This window comes from Oryctolagus cuniculus, chromosome 11 (assembly GCF_051225735.1).
Source record: "Oryctolagus cuniculus isolate XC-2025 breed Fujian yellow rabbit chromosome 11, ASM5122573v1, whole genome shotgun sequence".
Taxonomy (NCBI): domain Eukaryota; kingdom Metazoa; phylum Chordata; class Mammalia; order Lagomorpha; family Leporidae; genus Oryctolagus; species Oryctolagus cuniculus.
Window position 1 is genome coordinate 54,800,503 of NC_142877.1, and position 23,074 is coordinate 54,823,576.

Genomic DNA, 23,074 nt, shown 5'->3' on the forward strand with positions numbered 1-23,074 from the left:
TCTTTCTTCCCCTCTAATTTACTTTCTTTGTAATGGCATTATCTGGAATTATTTATGCTCTGTCTTTCCGGCTGAAAAAAGTTGGCTCTAAGAAGACAGACACCCAGCCTGTTCGGTGCAGCATCCCCAGGGTCTGACAGAGGCTCTCATACTGAACAGGCAGCTAACAAATATTTATTTACTCAGCAAATCAAGACATTGCTGCTTTCATGGACCCCTTCCTTGGGGGCTGTCCCCCTCTTCCCTGCCTTCGGAAAAATCTAGAAAGGAGAAAACCTTTCTTACAGAGGCGCTTCCTCTCTCAGTTTTCTTTTTTATTTTTTAAAGATTATTTATTTATGAGAGAGGGAGAGAGAGAGAGAGAGGTCTCTCATCCGTTGGTTCACTCCCCAAATGGCCACAACGGCTGGAGCTGTGCTGATCTGAAGCCAGGAGCCAGGAGCTTCTGGGTTTTCCACGTGGGTCAGGGGCCCAAGGACTTGGTCCATCTTCCACTGCTATCCCAGACCATAGCAGAGAGCTGGATCGGAAGTGGAGCAGCTGGGACTTGAACCCGTGCCCATATGGGATGCCAGCACTGCAGGCGGCAGCTTTGCCCGCTATGCCACAGCGCTGGCCCCTTTCCTTTTATTTTTATTCTACTTTCCCATCTGTCTAGTGCTGTCCGGCCTCAATTCTAACTGCAACTTAGAACTTCGTTAATGAATCACTGTGGAAGGGTAAAAGGAGAAGCGCACAGGTGCAACACTCTCTGGGGGTTATTTTGCAATCCACCTGCTCGGGCACAGCGTTTGGATACCGGGCCGTATCTCAAACCCTAATGCAGACTCATGCTTGGCTGCTTCCCAGTGCATGTGTAAGGAGCACATTGGCAGGTGAAACTGATGTGTGGGGGGCCGGTGCTGTGGCGTAGTGGGTAAAGCTGCCGCCTGCAGTGCTGGCATTGCATATGGGCGTCGGTTTGAGTCCCAGCTGCTCCACTTCCGATCCAGCTCTCTGCTATGGCCCGAGAAAGCAGTAAAAGATGGCCCAAGTCCTTGGGCCCCTGTACCCACGTGGGAGACCCGGAAGAAGCTCCTGGCTTCAGCCTGGCCCAGCCCTAGCCATTGTACCCATTTGGGGACTGAACCAGCAGATAGAAGACTTCCCTGTCTCTGTCTCTCCCTGTCTCTTTGCCTTTCAAATAAATAAATAAATATGTTTAAAAAGTACAAATAAATAAAGTTTAAGACAGAGGGTTAATACAGAGCCATTTGCCTATGTTATAAAACAGAGAGGTGAGAAGCTCAATGACTGGTGGAACAGACATCAAAAAACTGTGATCCAGCGAGAACCAGAGCCCATCAACAGCTCCTGATTCGTACGAGGGGGCTTCAAAACGACAGTGGAGACAACGGAAAATCCCCCATGAATTTTCTGCAGCCCTGTTGTCCTCCTAGGGGTCCAGGAGTCCACAAGGGGAACTGCAGCTCACATCGGTCCTGACCAGGGACTACACTCTTCCTGGGCCCCGGTACCAGTCTGACTCCCTCCATCCCACTGGCAACTCCTTGCGTGTGTGCGTGTGTGCGTGTGTGTGTGTGTGTGTGTGTGTGTGGCAGGTTCCAGGCTGCGCAGCCTCCCCAGGGCAGCTCAGGGCTTTGGATATGAGATACCGGGGTGGGGGGACCCGGGAGACCCACTGGCCTGCAAGGCTAGTTTTCAGAAGCTGGTAGAATGTGCCAGACCAGGAGTGAGCCCTGGTGGCTGTGCCCTGGGTCTGGCTCACAGGTAGGTCACAACCTGCAGCCTGGCACTGGCCTGCTCCCCACCCCCAACCCCGGCATCAGTGCCCGTACACTCACAGTCACAGGGCTGCCACTGCGCCTGGACAGGAGGACAGAGAGCAGGGACTGTGTCTCGGCACAGCCTCAGCCTTTGCTTGTGTGCTTGTAACGAGAGCCGCTTAATCTGATCAAACAGCGAACGCGGGGAATTTTATCCTGCAGAGATTTCTGAACTGGCATCAGAGGTTTTTTGTCCTTTCCCACTAAACCAAACCTGCACCTCGGGAGTCTGGAGGCCCTCGAGGTAAGGGGTCTATCCAGGGGTCCACAGATTCCCCCAGAACGCCACACACATGCACACACACGTGGGTGCTGCCGACCGCCGTGGGCGACCGTGCACTGTTCGAGCCAACAGGAGTACAGCTCTCGACAGATGCAGAGGGAGGCCAGAATATGGGAGGAAACCACGCCTGGTTTAGGTTTTGTTTTCAGGCAGGTGTTTCTTTCATTTAAATTTGTATTTACTTTATTCTTTTGAAAGACAGAGACAGACACATTTTGCACCTGCTGTTTTACTCCTCAATGCCCGCAACAGCCCAGGCTGGGCCAGGCCAACACTGGAAGCCCAGAACTCCATCTGGGTCTCCCACATGGGTGACAGGGACTCAAGTAGTTGAGTCATCATTGCTTCCTCCCAGGGTGCCTTAGCTGGAAGCTGGAATCAGAAACCGAGTCAGGACTCAGTCATAGGTGTCTTAATCTGTGTGTGTGTATGTGTATGTGTGTGTGTGTGTTTGTGTGTGTTTAAAGATTTATTTAATTTATTTATTCAAAAGGGAGAGATAAAGATATCTTGCATGCATCAGTTCACTCCCCAAACAACAGCCAGGACTGGGCCAGGCCAAAGCCAGGAGCCTGGAACTCCACCCGGGTCCCCGACGTGGGAGCAGGGGCACAAGCACTTGGGCCATCCTCTGCTGCTTTCCTAGGCACACTGGCAGGGAGCTGGATCAGGAGTGGAAGGGCCAGGACTTGAACCCATGGCATGTGGATGCTTGCTGTTCCACAATGCCCATCCCCTGTTCAGGCAGGTGCTTCTGAGATGCTGGAATTGGCCTTGAGAGAGAGGCCAGAGCAACAAGGAAGAGACAGCTAGAAACAATGTAAGCACCCAATCTGAGCCTGGGAGGGGCTACGGGGCCTAACACACATTCTGCCCTAGGCACAGGCTGCTCTGCTTTGGGTAGACTGTTTTTTGAAAGTTTTACAATTTATTTATTGTAGAGGCAGAGAGAGAAAGAGCCACAAACCAAAGAGACAGAGGACTCCCATCTGCTGGTTCGCTCCCTAAAATGTCCCTAATGGCTGAGGCTGGGCCAGAGCTGAATCTGGGAGCCAGGAACTCCATCCCAATCTCCTTCCTGGGTAGCAGGGACCCAACTACTCCACCCATCCCCACTGCCTCCCCAGGTCGGGGCTGGCAGGAAACGTGGAATCGGAAGCAGGGTGGGAACTTGGACCCAGACACTCTGATGGGTACGCCAGCATCCTCACTGGTGCCACGCCAGCTACACCGATGCATGCCCCGCTGAGCTCTTCCGAGGCTGCTGTTGCCGGCCTGGCCATATGTCACGTGTCTGGTCTGGCAGAGGAGTTGCCTGGCTGAGCATTTGTACCTTGTGGGCAGGCGTGTGGAATTCTGGGTGGTGAGTGCCAACAGATTGGAACTCCCAGCACCTGTGTTCCAGGGGAAGGAGCGTCCCAGGGGATGGGCAGCACAGGGGTGGGGGTGGGGCTATGAAAGGCTGACACAGCGGGGCTTCCACTGCAGGGCCACCAAGATTGCCCGGAGGCCACTCTCCAGGCCCGCCCTCTCTGCGAGCCCCACTTGCACACTCTGTGCCCACCAGACCCTTTCACTGCGTCCCTGGCCCTCGCCTGCCTTCGCTTGCCAAGCACTGCTGAGTGCCTGTCTTCCCTGGGAAGATGGCGGCTCCCTGAGCACAAGGATTCGATGGCGCTCCCACACAGCCCTTCCTCCACATCCCTAGCCCTCCGTCCAGTAGCCCCACCCCGGCCCTCCTGGAGGATCCCTGGGCACACACTGGGGGAGCCCCAGGCATCAGGTGCCACCTGTGGGGAGCTCCTGCACATGCGCAGTCTGCCACTGCCCCAGCCCCGCAGTCCCTCTCTTAGTCCTGGTCCCGACATCGGCACTCTCAAGTGATCCTAAGAACTTGCCTCTCTGGCCTCTGTTCCAGCCAATTACCTTCTTGCAAAGCTGCCACGCTCACACATTTGGTGTAGAGGTTAGGACACCTACGTCCCACAGCAGAGTGCCAGGGGTTCAAATCCCAGCTCCGGCTCCCAACCCCAGCTTCTTGCTAACAGCAGACCTGGGAGGTAACCGTGACGTAGTAGAGTTCCTGCTACCCATGGGGGCAGATGTGTACTGAGCTCCTGCCTCTCAGCTTTGGCCAAGCCCCATGCCGGCTGTAGAGGGCATTTGGGGAGTGACTGAAAAGCTGTGTGTGTGTGTACGTGTGTGCATGTGTATTCATCTCTCTCCCTCTGTGTCTCCCAAGTAAGATTATCTATATACAAAACCAGCAAAGCAAAACGAAGCTGCTATCGTCTGAAACAAGGTCATTTGGCGGCTTAGACCACATAGGCTGGTAGGAATGATGACTGTCAATTCAGCATCTTTGCAGTTTTACTTCCCGCAACAAACCAAGTCTCAGCCACACCAAACCCACCCCCGCCCCCTAACAAACACGAGCCTGCATATGCCCTTTTCTCTTCTGGAATGCCCTCTGCGCCCTCCCCTCCTCCCAGACACTCACCCTTTAAGACCCAGCTCCAGTGGTACCCCCACCGTGGACCAGCCCAGCTGTGTCAGGTACCCGCTGGGGCACGGTTCCCAAGCCACGAGCTAAACCAAACCGATGCTCGCACAGCTCTTTCTCCAAGCCGAGCAAGGAGGGAGCTGGGAGAGGCGAGGCATGGGCTCCGGCTGCCCCCTTGCTAAAATCCCTCAACCACCACACAAGCGAGTCAGCAGTCCTCACTCCAGTCCGTGCCCCCACACACTTGCTAGAGGCCGCTTGGGTTGGCGCTGCTTGCTGCCCTTGGCCGAGGTCGGCGCCCACATGGAGTGGTGTGGGGGGAGCTGGGTGAGCAGCCTCATCTACTAACAACCACAGCCAAGACAGCTTCTAGAATACTCTGCAAGCAGGAAGTATGGTCTAACCGGTCAGAAACAGGGGAAGGCCTGTCCCTAGCCTCCTGCCCTCACCTCTCCCAGCTTGGACATCCAAGACTCAAAGCTCTTGGAGCCCACTGAGTGGAATGTGAACAAAGTCCACACGCTAGAAGAGGGAGGTACTGGGGCTGGCGCTGTGGCACAGTGGGTTAACGCCCTGGCCTGAAGCACCGGCATCCCATATGGGTGCTGGTTCTAGTCCTGGCTGCTCCACTTCTTATCCAGCTCTCTGCTATGGCCTGAGAAAGCAGTAGAAGATGGCCCAAGTCCTTGGGCTCCTGCACCCACATGGGAGACCGGAAGAAGCTCCTGGCTCCTGGCTTTGGATCAGCGCAGCTCCAGCTGTTGCGGCCAATTGGGGAGTGAACCATGAACAGAAGACACCCCCCCCGCCCCGCCTCTCCTCTCTCTGTGTGGCTCTGACTTTCAAATAAATAAATAAATCTTAAAAAAAAAAAAAAAAAAGAAAAAGAAAAGGGAGGTACCCATCCCTGGTCCCCACCTGCCTTCTTTCCGCTCCTGGATGCCCCGATGCTCCATGATGCCAGGAGCTGGTGCCCGCTCCCCTGAGCGAAGCTGCTCCCTCCCCAGAGAGGGCCCCCGTCGCCTCACCCTCAGTGCTGGCATCGTCCACCAGGATGATCTCCCGCAGCAAGATGGCAGGGGCGGTGTGCAGCACGCTGTACACGGTCCGCAGCAGCGTGGACCAGGCTTCGTTGTGGAACACGATGATGACGCTGGTGCTGGGCAGGGGCGGGCAGCGCCGAAACTTCTGGTCCACACATCTGGAAAGAGCAAGGTGTGGGCGCACAGCCTGGGGTGTGTGTTCCAGAGGTGGGGAGGGCTCTGTCCAGAGAGCCCCCCCAACCACCCCCTGCTCCTCTTCAATGCCAGCTGCATTCTCTGCCCCCTGTCTCCAGCTCCTCCTACATTTGCACCTGCTCCTAGCCCCTCTACACAGGCCCTAGCCAACTAACCCCTCACCACCGCGCGGGGCTTGGAGCCCAGCGCCCCCAGCCCTGCCCCACGGGCAGCAAGGAGCTCCCAGGGCTGCCTCTTCCTCTGTGACGTGTGCGCTGCAGTGTGATCCAATCCCAGACCCCAGAGGGCTAAGTGCAAAAGGGCAAATCTGACGTCTGAGCAAAGCTGCCACAATTCTCTGACTCACGAAGGGAAGCTTTATAATTACAAAGTCTTCCCTTTATAATGTACAGCTCCTCTCCCAGCCATTTCCTCACTGGCTCCCTGCAAAGTGACACTGCTGTCACAAACCGCCCATTTCCTGCAAAACCTCTTCTCTATCCCCATGCCCGCTGCTGCCCAGGGGTGGGGGAAGGAGTGACCTCAAGGGTTCACGTGGCCCAACACCCCGTGGTGACCTCTCTGCTGCTCCGAGATTCTCCGTGGCCCCCCCCAGAGATTCCCCTGTTTCGTCCACTCTCAAGTTGGAAAAGACATAGACCAAGGAGGGAGAGACAAAACCTTTCACCGTGGGCAGGTGCTGTGGCTCAGTGAGCTAAGCTGCCACCTGCAACACCAGCATTCCATATTGGAGTGCCGGTTCGAGTCCCAGCTGCTCCACTTCTGATCCAGCTCCCTGCTAATGCACCTGGGAAAGCAGCCGAAGATGGCCCAAGTGTTTAGGCCCCTGCCACCCACATGGGAGACCCAGAAGAAGCTCCTGGCTCCTGGCTTCTGCCTAACCCCAGCCCCAGCCATTGTGGCCTTTTGGGAGAGTGAACCAGCAGATGGAAGATCTTTCTCCGTCTCTGCCTTTTAAATAAATAAATATTTAGAAAAAAAAAAAAAAGACAACAGTCTGTGGAGGCCAGTGGGAACACAGCCATGGCCAGGCTCACAGGAGGGGCTGCAGCTCAGATACTGAAGTGCTACACTCAAGGCCCAGGACTGAGCACCTGGACAACGTCCCAGCGAGGCTGCAGGGAGGGACCTCAGGACCTTGGGCATGGCCTTGGGCCCACACTGGAGGAGGGGTGGGATGTCCCTGACCTCTAGGGCGCCCCTCCCAGCAGCTCAGCCATGGAACCTTGGCTGGTGTCAGACCCTCTCACCCCTGTGCCTGCAGGGCCTGGCCCCGGGGTTCCGAGTTCTTTCTTCTGGATTTTGTCTCCTTTGCACATCTGCTTCACTCTCCTGGTCTCCCTGGGTGTCTGGCCTGACCGTGTCTTCTCAAACCCCAGTTCCTGGGATCAGGGCAGTTGGTCAGGGAAAGAAGTGAGGGCTTAGGGGCTGGTATTGCAGTGCAGCGCGCTGAGCCGCTCGCTGCCTGCGACACCAGCATCCCACAAGGGTGCCAGCTGGAGTCCTTGGCTGCTCCACTTCCTACCCAGCTCCCTGCTAATGCACCTGGGAGGGCAGTGGGAGACAGCCCAAGTGCTTGGGCCCCTGCACCCACAGGGGAGACCTGGATGGAGTTCCAGGCTCCTGGCTTCGGCCTGGGCCAGCCCCAGCTGTTGCGGCCATTTAGGGAGTGCACCAGCAAATGGAAAATCTGTTTCTGTCTCTCCCTGCCTTTCAAATAAATAAAATAATTTTAAAAAAAGAAAAAAAAAAGGAAAGAAATGAGGGCTTAAAGGAAACCCTTGCCTGAATTCGCAACTCCCTGCGACGCTGTCCCTGGCACCAGGCCCGTGGCCGCAGCCTCACCAGCCACCCAGCTCGAGGACCCTGGCCGCTACTCACTCTGGGGGCCGCGTGTCTGGCCCCAGGGCCCTTTGCAGGGAGATGCGGTCACTGGCGAAGGCATTGAAGCAGTGCTTCTTATAGCCCTCGTCCTTCTCCTGTGTCTCCTGGGGAGTCCACTCGCTCTTCTGAAAGGCCCTGCCGTCCGCCCCGGGGCTCTTGGGGTCCTGTGGTGGCCGCTCCCAGAAAGGCTTCAGCTCGGCGGCGCTGTAGAAGCCGGGCAGGCAGGACTGGTTGGCGGAGGCTTGCGTCTGCTGGGGCTCCGGGGCCCGGATCTGCAGCTTGGGCATTGAATCCCGGAGGTTGTTCACGGCCCCCAGCATGAGGTCCAGCACGTGGCCCTTCTGGCCCACCAGCGACTTGAGCCACGGCTTCTCTGTGGCCTGTTCGCTGCTGCTCATGTCCCTTTGCAGGATGAAGAGGAAGAGGAGGAAGGCGCTGCCCAGCACGGCCAGGCGTAGCGGCATGTGGCGTCTGCGGAACAGCTGCATCCTGCAGGGCCGGCTGCGGGTCCGACCCTGCGGGGGACCCACGTGGTGCACTGGGCCTCAGCCTGAGAAGGGAAGGGGGCGCGAGAGAGAAATGAGCCAGGGCGGGTGCGGGGGGCGGCGTGGGGGCGTTAGGGGCTGGGGCTGCCTGCCTGGTGGAGCTGCTTTGCACGGCTGCCCACTTTCCCGTGCCTGAATCTCCCTCATCCGTAAATCGAGGACGCTGGCCCCAGGGTTTCCTCCCTGCCCTAAGGTTCTGACATCTGGAGGAGCGAGGTAACCGGGGGACACTGAAATTCGACGTTAAAATTCTTTCAGTAAAACAAATTATTTATTCAAGAGACAGAACTCCCATCGGCTGGTGCATTCTTCAAATGTCCACAGAAACTGGGACTGGGCCGGGCTGAAACCAGGAGCCAGAACTCCATCCACGTCTCCTGCATGGGTGGCAGGGGCCCAGTGACTTCAGCCATCACTGCTCTGTCCCGGGTCTGTGTTAGTAGGAAGCTGGAGTCGGAGCCAGCACACTCCCCCATTGCATGCAGGTCTCTCGACTAAATGCCTGCCCCTACAGGGAGATAGTCAATCGACAGAAGCACTTTGGAAAACTACTTGGCACCTAAAAGTAAAATTTTAGATGAAGGCCGGCGCCGCGGCTCAATAGGCTAATCCTCTGCCTAGCGGTGCTGGCACACCAGGTTCTAGTCCCGGTTGGGGCGCCGGATTCTGTCCCGGTTGCCCCTCTTCCAGGCCAGCTCTCTGCTGTGGCCCAGGAGTGCAGTGGAGGATGGCCCAAGTGCTTGGGCCCTGCACCCCATGGGAGACCAGGATAAGCACCTGGTTCCTGCCTTTGGATCAGCGCGGTGAGCCGGCCGCAGCGCACCGGCCGTGGCAGCCATTGGAGGGTGAACCAACAGCAAAAGGAAGACCTTTCTCTCTGCTCTCTGTCTCTCTCTCACTGTCCACTCTGTCTGTTAAAAAAAAAAAAGTTTAGATGAACCAGCATGGGGCCAGCACTGTGGTGTAGTGGGTAAAACCACCACCTGCAGCGCCGGCATCCCATATGGGCACCGGTTCGAGTCCTGGTTGCTCCACTTCCAATCCAGCTCTCTGCTATGGCCCGGGAAAGCAGTGGAAGATGGCCTAAGTGCTTGGGCTCCTGCACCCATGTGAGAGACCCGGAGCAAGCTCTTGGCTTTTGGATCCGGCCATTGCGGCCAACTGGGAAGTGAACCAGTGGATGGAAGATTCTCTCTCTCTCTCTCTCTCTCTCTCTCTCTGCTTCTCTCTGTGTGTAACTCTGACTTTCAAATAAATAAGTAAATCTTAAAAAAAAAAAAAAAAAAGGCTACCAAGGGAACTAAAGGATAGAGCAGGTGTCTGGGGGTTCCCAGATGCCTGAATTCCATGTTGAAGTGCTTGGGTTCATGTCCACGTCCACTTCTGGCTGCAGCTGCCTGATGACGTACATTCTAGAGAGAGCAGTGATGGCTCAAGTCCTTGGGTCCCTGCCACCCACATGGAGACTTGGATTGTGTTCTGGGTTCCTGGCTTTGGCCTGGCCAAGCCCTGGCTGATGCTGGCATTTGGGGAGTGAAAGAGTGAATGATCTCCCTCTGTATTTGTGCCTTTCAAGTAAAATAAAAATTAAAAAAAAAAGTTATACAACTAAAGGAACACTACAACTGAAGTCTCTGAAGAGGTGGGAGAGACGCTGGATTACAGACGGCTACTTTGGCTGCTGTTAGCCAAACCACACATTGATAGCATACACATCCTGCTCTGTCTCCTTGTATTTAATAAAGAGAATTTTTAGAAACATCCAAGACTCCGCGATGACACTGGAAGATGACCGGGCAGGGCGTTCACCAGGTTGCACCTGCAGATGTGCGGTCCCAGGCTCGAGGACGGGTGTTGGAAAGCTTTTGGGCCAAATTCTGGAAGGACCAGCCTCCTGGGTGAGCGGGAGGTGTTGGCAATCCGAGACCTGGCACCAGGCCCGGTCTGCCCCTTTTAGCCATAGCCACCTACCTCGTTGGATTGCTACAAGGATTAAGTTCCAAGAAGCAATTCATGCAAAGAGCTTTGGCGGGCTCTGCACACGGCAAGTTCAAGTTCCCAGAAGGTGTTAGTTCTTATCATTAGTGGTTGAGTAACCCTAGGACGACTTACTTAATCCCTCTAAGCCTCAGTTTCCTTATCTACAAAGTGGGCGTAACTAATACCTAACTCACATCAGGTAACATGCGTAAAATACTCAGCAGAAGGCCTGGCATATACCAAGCCCTTGATAAAACAGTAGCATTTTTATCCTTCGATGATAAAGAAATAAATCCCTGCTCAGCTTCCCATGAGTAACCCTCAGGAACCGGGTCTCATCACCTTTGGTTTTGCTCAAAGGTGACTCTGGTGGAGCTGTTATTCAAATCCACAAGCTCCTGCCTGTGGAGAAGCCTGGTGTTGGGGCCACTTAGAACTGGGAACTGCGTGGGGGTTATGATCTCTGTAGGCAGCAGGGTTCCCTCCGGGCTGGGGGGACATGCGGTTTCTTTGCTAACATCACACTCAGCAGCATCAAAAACTCACACAAGGGGAATCTCTTGGAGCATCTTTTTGTAGGCACTGCTGTCTAGGAGGTGGGAGAGAAGGCTTGCTCATTCGGCCAACACCTGCTCATGTATCGGACACCTGCCCACCACCAGGTCCTCCGTACGGATGCAAGGGATAGAGCGACGAGGAAGCGAACAGGCAGAGTCAGATTTTCAACAGGGATTACCCAGGAAGAAGGCAGCCCGAGAGAGACCCTTGGGAGCTAACAGAGATGGGCGGGAGTGGCATGTGTGTGCATTAGTGTGGCGGGGGGAGCTAGGCTGAGCACTGACGCAGGAGCAGGGCGAGGTGGGGCGAGGCGGGGCGAGGAGGGGCGAGGCGGGGCGAGGAGGGGCGAGGCAAGCACATTGCAAGCAGCGCGAATGGTAGGTGCCGAGGCCACAGGTGGGACGCGGTGTGGCCAGGCAGAGCCCTGCACACGGTTCGGTACGATGGGAGTCAGTCTGATGGGATTAGCGGAAGACGGGCTTGGACAGGTGGTTGAGGCCAGATCATGAGGGCCTTGTTCAGTGTGCCACGGAAGTCAGCCCTGACCTGAGGTATGGGGCGCAACAAAGGATTAGCAGGGGGCAACCTGACAGCGGGTGGCAGGTGCACAGGGCATGCACCTGCTCAGAGGCTGCAGGGCCAGGTAAGATGGGGCCGGGATGTGACTCGGTGCCAGGAAGATGCTCTTGGGGGAGGGGAGGAGACAGTTTACCCTGTTCCGAAATTCCGAAGAATTTTAAGATCTAGTTGGAGAACGAGACCTGGACAGCACCTGTCCCTGCAGGCGACAGGAGCAGGAAGAAGGCCTTTCAGTGAGTAGCCATTTGTCCCTCGAGCACAGACCACATGGCCTATTCCGAAGCTAACAGAATTAAACCTAATATTAGCACAGATGGTGAGGGCCACGCTGAGGAAGGTCAAGAGTGTCCATGAGCTCCGGGAAGGCTTCCAGGAGGAAATGGGGACTCCACATAGAGGCAATTTCCTATCCCAGGGGTCCAGCTCTGCTAGGCCCAGCCCAGAGGGCTCTGCTTGAACTAAATTCATCCATTCTGCTACTGCATCTACTCTGAGCCCAGACCTTGCAGAACAGGGAAACGCTTCCCATCTTGCAGCTGGATCTTTTTTGATAGTTTCTATCAAAGCCCAGTTAGAAACAAAGGCACAGTAACATTGTAGTTACTCCCTATTGCTGTGCTCAAGACTCACCGCCTCCAGGAAGGCCCCCCCCCCATTGATTGACTCAGAATTACCCCCCACCCCCGATCACTCCAACACCTAGCACTGGTCTCTCAGAGTGGGGGGAGGGTTTCTCTTTGCTCCTAAGATTTCCCCCTGGAGAAAGACACAAGCGCTCGAAGGAGCTCTTCCCAGGGAAGCTGCTCTCCCACCAGCCTGGCCTTTTTTTCCTGGAACTTGCAGTTCCTCCAGGTACAAACCACATCCTGAAATGAAAGGAGACACCCATGATTAGCCTGGGCACTCCCTGTTTTGTTTGCTCAGCGCAGGCAACCAGAAACTGGAGGCACAGAAGGAAGACGGAGTCCGTGCTCTGTGTAGGAGGTGAGCCCGGTACATGGACAGCGGGGCCCTCAAGTTCAGGGCTTCATCTTCCGGCTCCCTGGCATGGGCGTCTGCGGCCGCCTCCACTCACTAGCTTCCTGCTGAGTGTTCTTTCCTACAGCCACCTTCAGGCCTGCGAGTCGCCGGCTCACCTCTGCTTTTCTCTTTCTCTTTCTTTTTTTGACAGGCAGAGTGGACAGTGAGAGAGAGAGACAGAGAGAAAGGTCTTCCTTCTGTTGGTTCACCCCACAAATGGCCGCTACGGCCGGCGCGCTGTGCCGATCCAAAGCCAGGAGCCAGGTGCTTCCTCCTGGTCTCCCATGGGGTGCAGGGCCCAAGCACCTGGGCCATCCTCCACTGCCCTCCCAGGCCACAGCAGAGAGCTGGACTGGAAGAGGGGCAACCGGGACAGGACCAGCGCCCCGACCAGGACTAGAACCTGGAGTACCAGCACCGCAGGCGGAGGATTAGCCTAGTGAGCCGCGGCGCCGACCATGGTTAAGTTTTTATTCCAGTTGTCATTTATACGCATTCAGAGTGTACCGGAAGTCTTAGCGCACCTTGAAGCTTTACTAGTTTCTAACATAAAAACGCTGCAGGCCAGCGCCGCGGCTCACTAGGCTAATCCTCCGCCTTGCGGCGCCGGCACACAGGGTTCTAGTCCCGGTCGGGGCGCCGGATTCTGTCCCGGTTGCCCCTCTTCCAGGCCAGCTCTCTGCTGTGGCCAGGGAGTGCAATGGAGGATGGCCCAGGTGCTTGGGCCCTGCACCCCATGGGAGACCAGGAAAAGCACCTGGCTCCTGGCTCCTGCCATCGGATCAGCGCGGTGCGCCGGCCGCAGCGCGCCGGCCGCGGCGGCCATTGGAGGGTGAACCAACGGCAAAGGAAGACCTTTCTCTCTGTCTCTCTCTCTCCCTGTCCACTCTGCCTGTCAAAAAAAAAAAAAAGAAAGAAAACGCTGCAGCATGGAAGAATATAATAGGAAAGTTCTACCCATGTGTCTTGTCTCTTTACTTCGTTTTGTGAATTCTGAACAAATTTATCATTGCAAATGATAAACACTGCCTCATACAAAATGAAAATAAATTTTTTTTATTCAAAAGAGGAGCTTGGGGCTGGCACTATGACGTAGTGTGTAAAGCCGCTGCCTGCAGTGCCGGCATCCCACATGGGCGCCAGTTCGAATCCTGGCTGCTCCATTTCTGATCCAGCTCTCTGCTACAGCCTGGGAAAGCAGTAGAAGATGGCCCAAGTGCTTGGGCCTCTGCACCAGCGTGGGAGCCCCAGAAGCAGCTCCTGGCTCCTGGCTTCGGATCAGTGCAGTTCCAGCTGTTGCGGTCAACTGGGAAGGGAACCAGCAGATGGAAGACCTCTCTCTCTGTGTAGCTCTGCCTCTCCAATAAATAAAAATTAAAAAAAATAAAATAAAAAGAGAGAGTGGAGCTGGTGGTCTCCAAACACGAGGGGAAAAAAAGGGGAAATAAAGGGCTGGCTGCCTGGTTTGATTGGTTTATGCTGTGTCTGTGTGGGGGAGATACTGCACTGGACCCCATAGCGATGCACAAGTATCCACCGGGCAGTTAAGAAGCTGTGTGGGACACTTGCACCCCATATCAGAGTGCCAGGGTTCAAGTCCTGGCTCTACTCCTGCGGATGTATGCTCTAGGCAGGAGCAGGGAGCTGGCTCCCTGTGGGAGCTTTTTTTTTTTTTTTTAATATTTATTTATTTATTTGAAAGTCAGAGTTATACAGAGAGAGAAGAAGAGACAGAGAGAGAGGTCTTCCATCTGCTGGTTCACTCCCCAATTGGCAGCAATGGCCGGAGCTGCACTGATCCGAAACCAGGAGCCAGGAGCTTCTTCCGGATCTCCCACATGGATGCAGGGGTCCAAGGACTTGGGCCATCTTCCGGTGCTTTCCTAGGCCATAACAGAGAGCTGGATCAGAAGTGTAGCAGCTGGGTCTTGAACCGGCGCCCATATGGGATGCTGGCACTGCAGGCAGTGGCTTTACCTGCTAAGCCACAGCGCCAGTCCCTCCCTGTGGGCAAGTGACATGGAGTTCCCAGCTCCTGTCATTGGCCTGGCCCAGCCCCATGCGTTGCGGGCATTTGAGGGAATGTAGTACCAGAAGAAGGAAGATCTCTCTCTCTCTCTGCCTTTCAAATAAGATGAAAAATTAATAAATAAAAATTAAAACATCTAAAAATAGCTTTAAAATGAGTTGCTTGAAATTCAGGAAACTAAAGGCCCAAGACATTTAAACGCTTAAGATTGTTTTTTCAGGCAACGGTGGACAGCACCATGGCAAACACTGAAGATTTTAAATAAGAGTTTGTTAGTTTGTAGAATTTATGCCTGTGACGTTCAAAGCATTAAACTAGCTCGTGGGATTCCCTGTGGCACACAGGTGAGTAGCAGGTCTTGCTGTAAAATGTCTTTCATACGAGTTTGAGAGCCAGTGACGCAGTTCAATCCCTGCATTTTACACTGTCGCCTCTTCCAGGAAGCCCTCTCAGATTTCCCCGCCCTGACTGCTCCCTTAGACTCCTGCGGTCCTTCGGAGTGTAGCCTCACAGCCTGCCTTGTGTCAGAGACATGTCTTTTCCCTCATGCATCCATCGGTGAACTGCCGGAGCTAAAAGGACAGGCTGCCTCCACCTTCTCACCACTTCCAAAGCCTGGCACAAGTTTGGGAGTGTAGCCGGTATTGCTTCTGTGTAAGCTCTTTGTTACAGTCACAGGGATTGAACCGCAAGCCCCGGCCTCACTTCGCAATGTCCCCGGAGGCACCTGCCGCTAATTAGGCCGGGATATTCTACCATGACACATTTGCTTGTCACTTTTATTTATTCATTTCATTTCTTTGAGAGGTGCAAAGAGAGAGAGAGAGAGAGAGGAAAGAGACAACGGGAAATTGTATCCACTGGTTCACGCCCTAAATGCTCACGATGGCTATGACTGGGCCCGGGGCCAAAGGCAGGAGGAGCCTGAAGCTCCATCTGGGTGTCCCTCTGGGTGTCACACTTGAGCCAGCACCTGCTGCCTCCCAGGGGGCCTCAGCAGCAGGACACTGGAATCAGGCACTCACAGGGGTCCCAGTGGACGGCGTCACCGCTACCTGTGCCACTCCCAGGCCCCCGTCCTGGGGTGCACGCCCTCCTTCAGCTGCCACCCAAAGGCACAGATGCTTCAAGGATGGGAAGTCCTGGGCAGGCTTTTGTGACGGCCAGGGGCAGCCACCCAGAGCCCGCCTTTGCTCGCCAGGTCGCCTGCTTTGTAACTCAATTTCTTCCTGTTTATCGGCTCAGCCGCTCACCTCCGGGAGGGAGGAGACGTGGCAGCCAGGAAGCCAGCAGCCCCATCACAGGGATGTTTGCTCAAGTAACTCAGGCTCCGGCTCAAGTACAGGTTTCTTCCCAAAGTGGCGGCTGTCCCCACTCTCACTGGGGCCGCAGGTGCGTGCAGCCCACGTCGCGACGCGCACTGGGGAGGGCCCCACAGCTGGGGGAAGCTCCTGAGGACTGGTCAGCCCAGTGGTGGTCCCGCCTCCCTTCCCCTCCAACACAGCGTTCTGCCTACCCCTGCACTCACGCCACGCAAGGCTGGGAGCCCTGTGTGTCTTCCACCTCCACCCTCTTCTGTCACATAGAGCTAAGACGCTTCCAGCTTCCTGCCATGACCCCTATGGGATGGATGCTCCAAGCTTTTTCCACAAGTCTGCAACTGCAACCTTGTGATAGCCAGCCTACCAATTTCTTTTCTTTTCTCTTCTTTCTTTCTTTCTTTCTTTCTTTCTTTCTTTCTTTCTTTCTTTCTTTCTTTCTTTCTTTCTTTCTTTCTTTCTTTTTGACAGGCAGAATAGACAGTGAGAGAGAGAGAGAGAGAGAGAGACAGAGAGAAAGGTCTTCCTTCTGTTGGTTCACCCCACAAATGGGTGCTACGGTTGGCGCACTGCGCTGATTCTAAGCCAGGAGCCAGGTGCTTCCTCCTGGTCTCCCATGCGGGTGCAGGGCCCAAGCACTTGGACCATCCTCCACTGCTTTCCTGGGCCACAGCAGAGAGCTGGCCTGGAAGAGGGGCAACCGGGACTAGAACCTGGAGTACCAGCACTGTAGGCGGAGGATTAGCCTAGTGAAGCACGGATTAGCCTAGTGAGCCGCAGTGCTGGCCATACCAATTTCATCTCCAGTTCAGCCTGTTTCCTGTGAAGTGTGCCTGGGATTTTCAGCTTAAGTTATCCACACGGGGGCGGAGGTGAGGGGAGTCGGGGGGGGGCGAGGGGGAGGTTCGGATGGAAAAAGCTGGCCCATCTTTGTTCATTGCGGTATACCCAGAACAGCGACTGGTACAGGATAGGCACTCGCTAAGTAGCTGTTGACTTATTCCAAGGCAAAGTCACCGAGAAACAAAATTATAGCCAAGCAAGCAGGAAGTTCATCAGCTCCCTGGTTACTGGCTGGACAATCTGCTGGCCCAAGGTGGGGCAGAGGCTGGTAACTGTTCACTCCCAGGAAGCTGGGTGGGGGGAGCAGAGGTGAGGTCAGGTGCGGGATTAGAGGCTGGAGACCCTGGGGACAACTTCTCTACTCTTGAGAAAAGGCCAAAAAAGAACTTGGATGGGGGCCGGGTGGCTGGGGCCGCTGCCTGCAGTGCCAGTGTCCCAGATGGGTGCTGGCTCAAGTCCCAGCTGCTCCACTTCTGATCCAGCTCCCTGCTAAGGCACCTGGGAAAACAGCGGAAGATAGCCCAAGTGCTTGGGTCCCTGCGCCCACGTGGGAGACCCAGGGAAAGCTCCTAGCTCTTGGTTTTGGCCTGGTTCTGCCCTAACCATTGTGGCCATTTGGGGAGTGAACCAGTGGACAGAAGCTTGCTCGCTCTCTCTGCCTCTCCCTCTCTGTAACTCTGCCTTTCAAATAAATAAATAAATCTGAAGAAAAAAAAAAAAAAAGAACTTGGATGGAGTTTTCCCATCTGTTGGTTGGCGATGGAGAGGCAGGCGTGGGGGGGCTGAGCAGGGATGAGGACGGGAGGGAATTCCTGAAGGCTGCCACAGGTTGCGCCCAGGGTTGGCGCCCAGCCACCCCCCACCCCTCACCGCTAGCTAGCCAGATCTCCCCACTGCTGCCAGTAGCACCAAGCTGCACCGACCTGGACCCCTGCCCCCCTCCCAGGCGCTCTGCCCTCTCAGTGCCAGCTTCCTGCCACACCCACTCCCAAATCCTGCTGACTCATCCCTGCCTCCCGGCTCCTCCCCTCTCCTCTGCAGTGGAGAGCCATCCTTTGCAACGGAACCCTTGTATCACCCAGCATCTAGAGGTCGCAGCTGCCCGCCCGCCCGCCAGCCCCGGGCTCTCAGGCCTCCTGGCTCCCCCTTGCACAGTCCCCAGAGCACATTCATTGGCATTGGGATTCCTTTGGTGCGGCTGGATTGTGGCAGACGGCCGGCCCGGGCAGCCCAAGCTTCCTGTTTGCTCTTTGCCCCCGAGCCTGAACAGATGCTCAGCAGCCGCTAGCATTTCCTCCTCCAAGACGTCCCGTCCCCTCGCAGGACGAGCCAGGCTGCTTCTTCAGATTGTCACCCCAGGCCTCCCTGCAGCTCTCAGCGCCCCCGGGGGTGGGGGCAGGAGTACTCATGTATCCCTAAGCTGTGCCCTACCTGGTTCTCCCCAGGTAGTCCTCCCTCCTTAGAGTTTAAAGAGGAAGGACCACCAGCAAGCCTGGGTCTTGTTTTCCTTCTTCTCCCCGGTCCTTAAATCCTGCTCTCCAAACTTCTTTCCACAGTGCTTGTCCTGATCAAAGTGCTGCGCTGTCTGCTGCCCTCGGCTCTCTGTCACCTGCAGCGTGAGCCGAAGGACCAGATGTCCTCCTTCCTTCCCCCGCCCCCCCTCCCAGGGCTCAGGACCAGGTGGACAGGGCCCAAGAGACAAACATGACCCCCCCCGGGGGGGCTCAGGTGGCTTAAAAGAGCCCCTAAGAGTCCCTTTCCTCCCTGCACTGCACCCATGCGAGTTCACCACACAAGCCTTTTCTACACAATCACAATTACAGCATCGAGCTCCACGCAGAGACAGGCACTGCCCTGAACTTGACCCCCTGCTATTCAAATCCTCTCTCTCCTCTCCTTCAAGCCAGAACGGACACTTTGGGCTTCCACAGTGGGCAGAGGGCAGGATGAAGCTCACCCAAGCTGTGGCAGGGCCGGCCATGGCCTGGGTCCTGTGACCCCTCCCCACTCTGGCCTCTCTGGTCCCTTGGGGAAACTGCAGGTGCCAGGGGCCCCGCAATACCATCCTCACCATTCTTAACGTGACTGCTTACCCTAGCAGGTCAGGTTGCAGCCAGCCTCCCTGTTGTATACGGAGGGAACCTTGAAGCACAGAGAGGTTTAGGAACTTGGCCAAGGGCGCACAGCGAGGCAGTGGCAGAAGCAGGATTTGCACTCAAGCCCGTACGTTCTCCAGAGCCTGCTCTCTTTGCCGTGACACTACATTGTCTGACTGGGGCTTGGCGCTTAGCCAAGGGACTTCCACATACACCTTCTCCCTGGGCTCCCCACCCAGGGAGTGTTTATGTGATCTGGCCATGGTTCCCCACTGCAAGCTTAGCCGCGGAGCTGAGTCAGACGGCTGTCTTCATCCTACCCAGCGCCTCCCTGCGGGAGGGGCCTTCAGCTCTGGGGTCAGCTGCCCCTCCTAGCGCTGACTCCTGTGCCAGGCATCCGCTGCCCAGACTAAGCACACGGTCCTATCTTCTGTCTGGGTTCCTCCCTGTTGGACCCAGGCCAAGACGCTGCTGATCTCACAGGGCACCTGCCACGCACCAGGGCCTGCCTTCCACGTTGCTGTGGGAGGGAAGCCGTCTGCCCAGCCGACTGGGGGCAATCACTCCTGGGCCGCCCAGCATGCCTCGCCTCCTCTCGCCAGCTCCACACTGCCCTAGCCTGTCCTGCTCACAGCCCTGGAAACAGTTACCGGTCACTTTCAAATGCATGGTAGCTCCTAGAGGCACCTGCAGCCTGGGCAATGCCTGTCCAGGCACTGGCTTTGGCTAGATAAACATGAGCTGCACTGTATTTCAAACCCCGCACCTCGCCTTGCTCAGGGGCCTGGAGAGAAGGGGCAGCGCAGTGCACACACGCACACACACACACACACACACTCACACACACGTGGATCTGGGTAAGCAAGCCTAAGCCCTCCGAGGCTCTTTGGTGTGTCCAGAGCCAGCAACCTCACCCAGCCCTGGACCCGGTGTTTGGAGCCTGGGGTGAGCCACAGCACAGCCTTAACACCCGCCCTGGGGACCATGGCTATGCGATCCAAAGCTTGGCCGCAGCCTGCCCTCCACCACGCCTGCGCACGAGAACCCTTCGCAGAGGCCTGGGTCTTCAGGACTTGGGGGGTGGGGGGCGGTCACAGGCTGTTTCTCCTTTCTGTCAGCCTGGGGTTTGGAACGAGTGAGAGAAACCAGGAAGTTGGTGACAGTCACAGTCATGAACACCCATCACGCTTCCTCCCCCAACGCGACCACATAGCGGACCACGTCGCGCTCCCCCAAGACCCTAGGAGATAGGTCAGACCAGCAGGGCTCAGAGCGACCCCCACGGGCGGGGGCTTCTGCTCGCCTGCACGGCACTGCCCAGGAGCGCCGTGGCAGCGGCAGGAAGGAAGATTTGGGGCCCTGAGCACGTGGGGTGGCCCAGCGTGGGGAGCCAGGCCTGGGAGGGAGACAGGGGCGCAGGCAGGGTGGGGGAGGGGAAGGGGTTGTGAGCCCCGTCGGGAGCGCAAGGGCCAGTCCTCCTCCTGCCCTCCCAGTGCCGGGGGTGGGCTGGGCTGCCCATTCAGGGTCCAGTTCTCCAAGCCCAACTTCCGCGGGTGAGGGAGGCCCGCGGAAGGAGGAGCCGCCCCCCCCCCATGACCCACAGCTAGAGGGGCCGGCTCGGCCCAGCCCCTCGGTTTTACCGTAGGGGGGCGGAGGAGGGGAGTGGGGGCGCGAGGCCTCGGCGGCGGCGGCGAGCTGAGCTACAGGAGGGAAATCCCGAGGAGCCGGAGCGGGGACACCGAGTGCGAGACCGGGCAGGGGCGCGGGCTCCTCGGCCGCTTACCTGTGACGCCGTGGCCGAGCCGCAGCCCCGCATCCGGACCGTGCGCTGATTTCCCGACGGGACGGCTCGGGGGCGGGCCCGGGCCCGGGCCCGGGGCGGGTCCTGCACCGCCGCCCAGGGCTCGGCCGCCCCGCCCCGCCCGCCGCCAGGTGCAGCCGCCCGCCTCGCGCCGGGGAAGATCGAGGGTCCGCGCCACTCCCACCACCCCGGACACCCACGGTGGCCGCCAGCGGAGCGCGCATGGGGCCGGCTCATTGCAGCGCAGCGAGAGCGCTCCGAGCCCCGGGGCATCGGCGCTGGAGGGGACGCCAGGACCCCCGGGGTCCAGTCCCAGGTTTGTTCCCACTGGCGGGGTGTTCTTGGGCAAGCGACTCCTCCCCGCCCTCCCACAAGAGCTCGTGGTCACCACAGACACCTGCTGTGGTGACCCTGTGTCTCCGAGGGGGGGCGGCTGGGAGTTTCTCAAAGTGCGGTCCGCGGACCAGCAGCGTCGCTTGGGAAACTTTGTTAGACACGCAAAGTTTTCGGGGCGCAGCCACTGGTGTTTTTAAAGTTCAGCGGGTGATTCTGGGGCACGCTCACACTCAGAACCGCTGAGCGAGTAGTGACAGGGCTGGAATTAGAAACTCGGGGAATTCAGTTCCCAAGCTTAGCTCCGAATGAACCTGTCAGGACCTGCAGCAATGCTAGGGTTCTGAGATGTAATCTTTTGGGCCCTTATCTCAGTAATTGAGGAGTAGCGAATGACTCCCAATAACCAATAATTTGGAAACTTTCTCTGGTAGGAATTTAGGCCGCCAATTTAGTTTTTCCTTTGTTTGCCTATTTGAGTTTGAACTTCTCTTTTGGGGGCTTAAGCTCCTAAAGAAAGCCTTTCTTTCTTCCTTTTTTTTTTTTTAATTTGCATTTTATTTGCAATATTTGAAAGGCAAAGGGGGGGGGGAGAGGAGAGAGAAAGAGAGAATCTTCCACCTGTTGGTTCATTGCCCCAAATGTCCACAACAGCTGGGGCTGGGCCAGGCTGAGACCAGAAGCTGGGAACACAATTTGGGTCTCTATGTGGCAGGAACCTAATTACATGAGCCTGCACTGGCTGCCCCCCAGGGTGCCCATTAGCAGAAAGCTGGAGTCAGGAGCAAGCCAGGGCTTGAACACAGGGACTCTGCTGTGGGATACAGGTGGCCCAAGCTGTGCCCATCGCCCGCCCCTGAAGAGAGTTTCTGGAAAGCTTCCCTCTGGGCTCCCTGGCAGCCCGTCCCGGCTCATTCCACCTGGCTGCCCCAGCACACCTGCTAGTTTAGCAGCTGTCTTTCTCAAGGGCGGTTCCTTGGGACACGGCTCCTCATTCATTTCTGTCTACCTAAGGGCCAGGTTTTGACCTGTCTTCCTCTATCTGCTCTGTGCCCTCAGGGGTTGGGCGATCCAGCCTTGAGAGGTGCATGGTCTCGCTTCTTGGCCAGGACAAGGTCATGGCCGCTAACCCCCAGCCTGGGGCTCCCGAGGACTGCGATAGCCTGGTTCCCAGGAAGTAGATCAGTGTGTGTTGTGCGTTTTACATTCCAGGAGCAAATGACTCATCCTATTTCACTTGTGCTGTCTCTGATTTTCACCAGGACTATGAGTCCTGGTTTGGAGGCACAGACAGCAGACCTACCTCTCATGTGTCCCACCCTGAGCCGTGCTGTAAGTCACCGGAAGGAAGGCTCCGCTCCCCTAAGCCCCGCCCCCAGGAAGGGCTGGAGATGAGCCAGGGCAGACTTCAGCCTCCTGGATGGCTGGCCACTTAAAAAAAGGGGGGGGGGTTCTTTCTATGACAAAGTTAGGCAGACACATGGTACAAAGAACAGACACTAAGAAAAGGTACCCACAGCTGCATCTCCCACCTCCCTGGACCTTCGGTTCCCATCTCTGTGCCTGTACCAGGCATCACTGAGTGCTTCTGTGGGATGTACCTGGACTCCCTAGGTGCCAAGACCCCAGACAGCGCTTCTCGGGGAGTCCTGTGAATTTCACCCCCTCGCCACCCCAACCGTCTTTTGTTTCTTGGCCAACTGAGGGTCTGTTTGGAGATGCTCCCAATTTGGCTTTCACATCAGTGTGCTTCTGGGGGGTTTCCCCACCACAGGACAGGAAACACGGCCGCAGGAGAGGTAGGGGCAGTGCTGCCAGGCTGGTGACATCAGCTCTGGCACTTCCGCACACGTTTGTCCCGGAGGAGGCCCCACCGCTGGGAGGGGACAGAAGCGGGGCTGACTTGTCCTCAAGAGGGGGAGGTGCTGGCTTCACTTAGCCGTGGGGTTTGCAGAAGGTGCCAGGAGCTTGCCAGGGTGGTGGGGAGGGAGGCCCGATGGCCGGCCCACAGCCCACAGCGCAATCCCTGCTGTAGGGAGTGAACCTCCTTGCGTCTATAGAATGGGATAACGATGCTGAGGATTGTTTTAAAGCTCCAATGAGCTAGCTGATGTGAAAATGTGCTAGTTCACTTCTCCTAATTTGCATGTTTCTTTTCTTTCTTCTTTTTTTTTTTAAAAGATTTATTTATTCATTTGAAAGGCAGAATTACAGAGAGAGGGAGAGACAGACAGAGA

At 56.5% G+C, this 23,074-nt stretch overlaps 2 protein-coding genes across 4 annotated transcripts in view; one reads left to right on the top strand and one right to left on the bottom strand.

Moving 5' to 3' along the window:
• GALNT6 (polypeptide N-acetylgalactosaminyltransferase 6) overlaps window positions 1-20,728 on the bottom strand; it is a 40,320-nt gene extending 19,592 nt beyond the window's left edge. For 2 of the 3 annotated variants that reach the window (XR_016216738.1, XM_002711189.6), the window contains exons 1-3: window positions 20,487-20,619; window positions 7,732-8,284; window positions 5,641-5,813 (exon numbers count right to left, since the gene is read on the bottom strand). Coding sequence is in view for 2 of the 3 variants with exons in the window: in XM_002711189.6 (XP_002711235.2) it covers window positions 5,641-5,813; window positions 7,732-8,222 (664 nt within the window). In the remaining variant the exon portion in view is untranslated. Of the gene's footprint in view, window positions 1-5,640; window positions 5,814-7,731; window positions 8,285-20,486 lie in introns of all 3 variants that reach the window. The other variant, XM_051845485.3, reaches the window with a different exon arrangement.
• The window catches only part of SLC4A8 (solute carrier family 4 member 8), a 114,144-nt gene continuing 111,757 nt past the window's right edge, over window positions 20,688-23,074 (top strand). Inside the window, exon 1 of the mRNA XM_089308373.1 lies at window positions 20,688-20,820. Within this exon, the coding sequence (XP_089164499.1) occupies window positions 20,727-20,820 (94 nt within the window). The 5' untranslated portion in view covers window positions 20,688-20,726. The remainder of the gene's footprint in view (window positions 20,821-23,074) is intronic.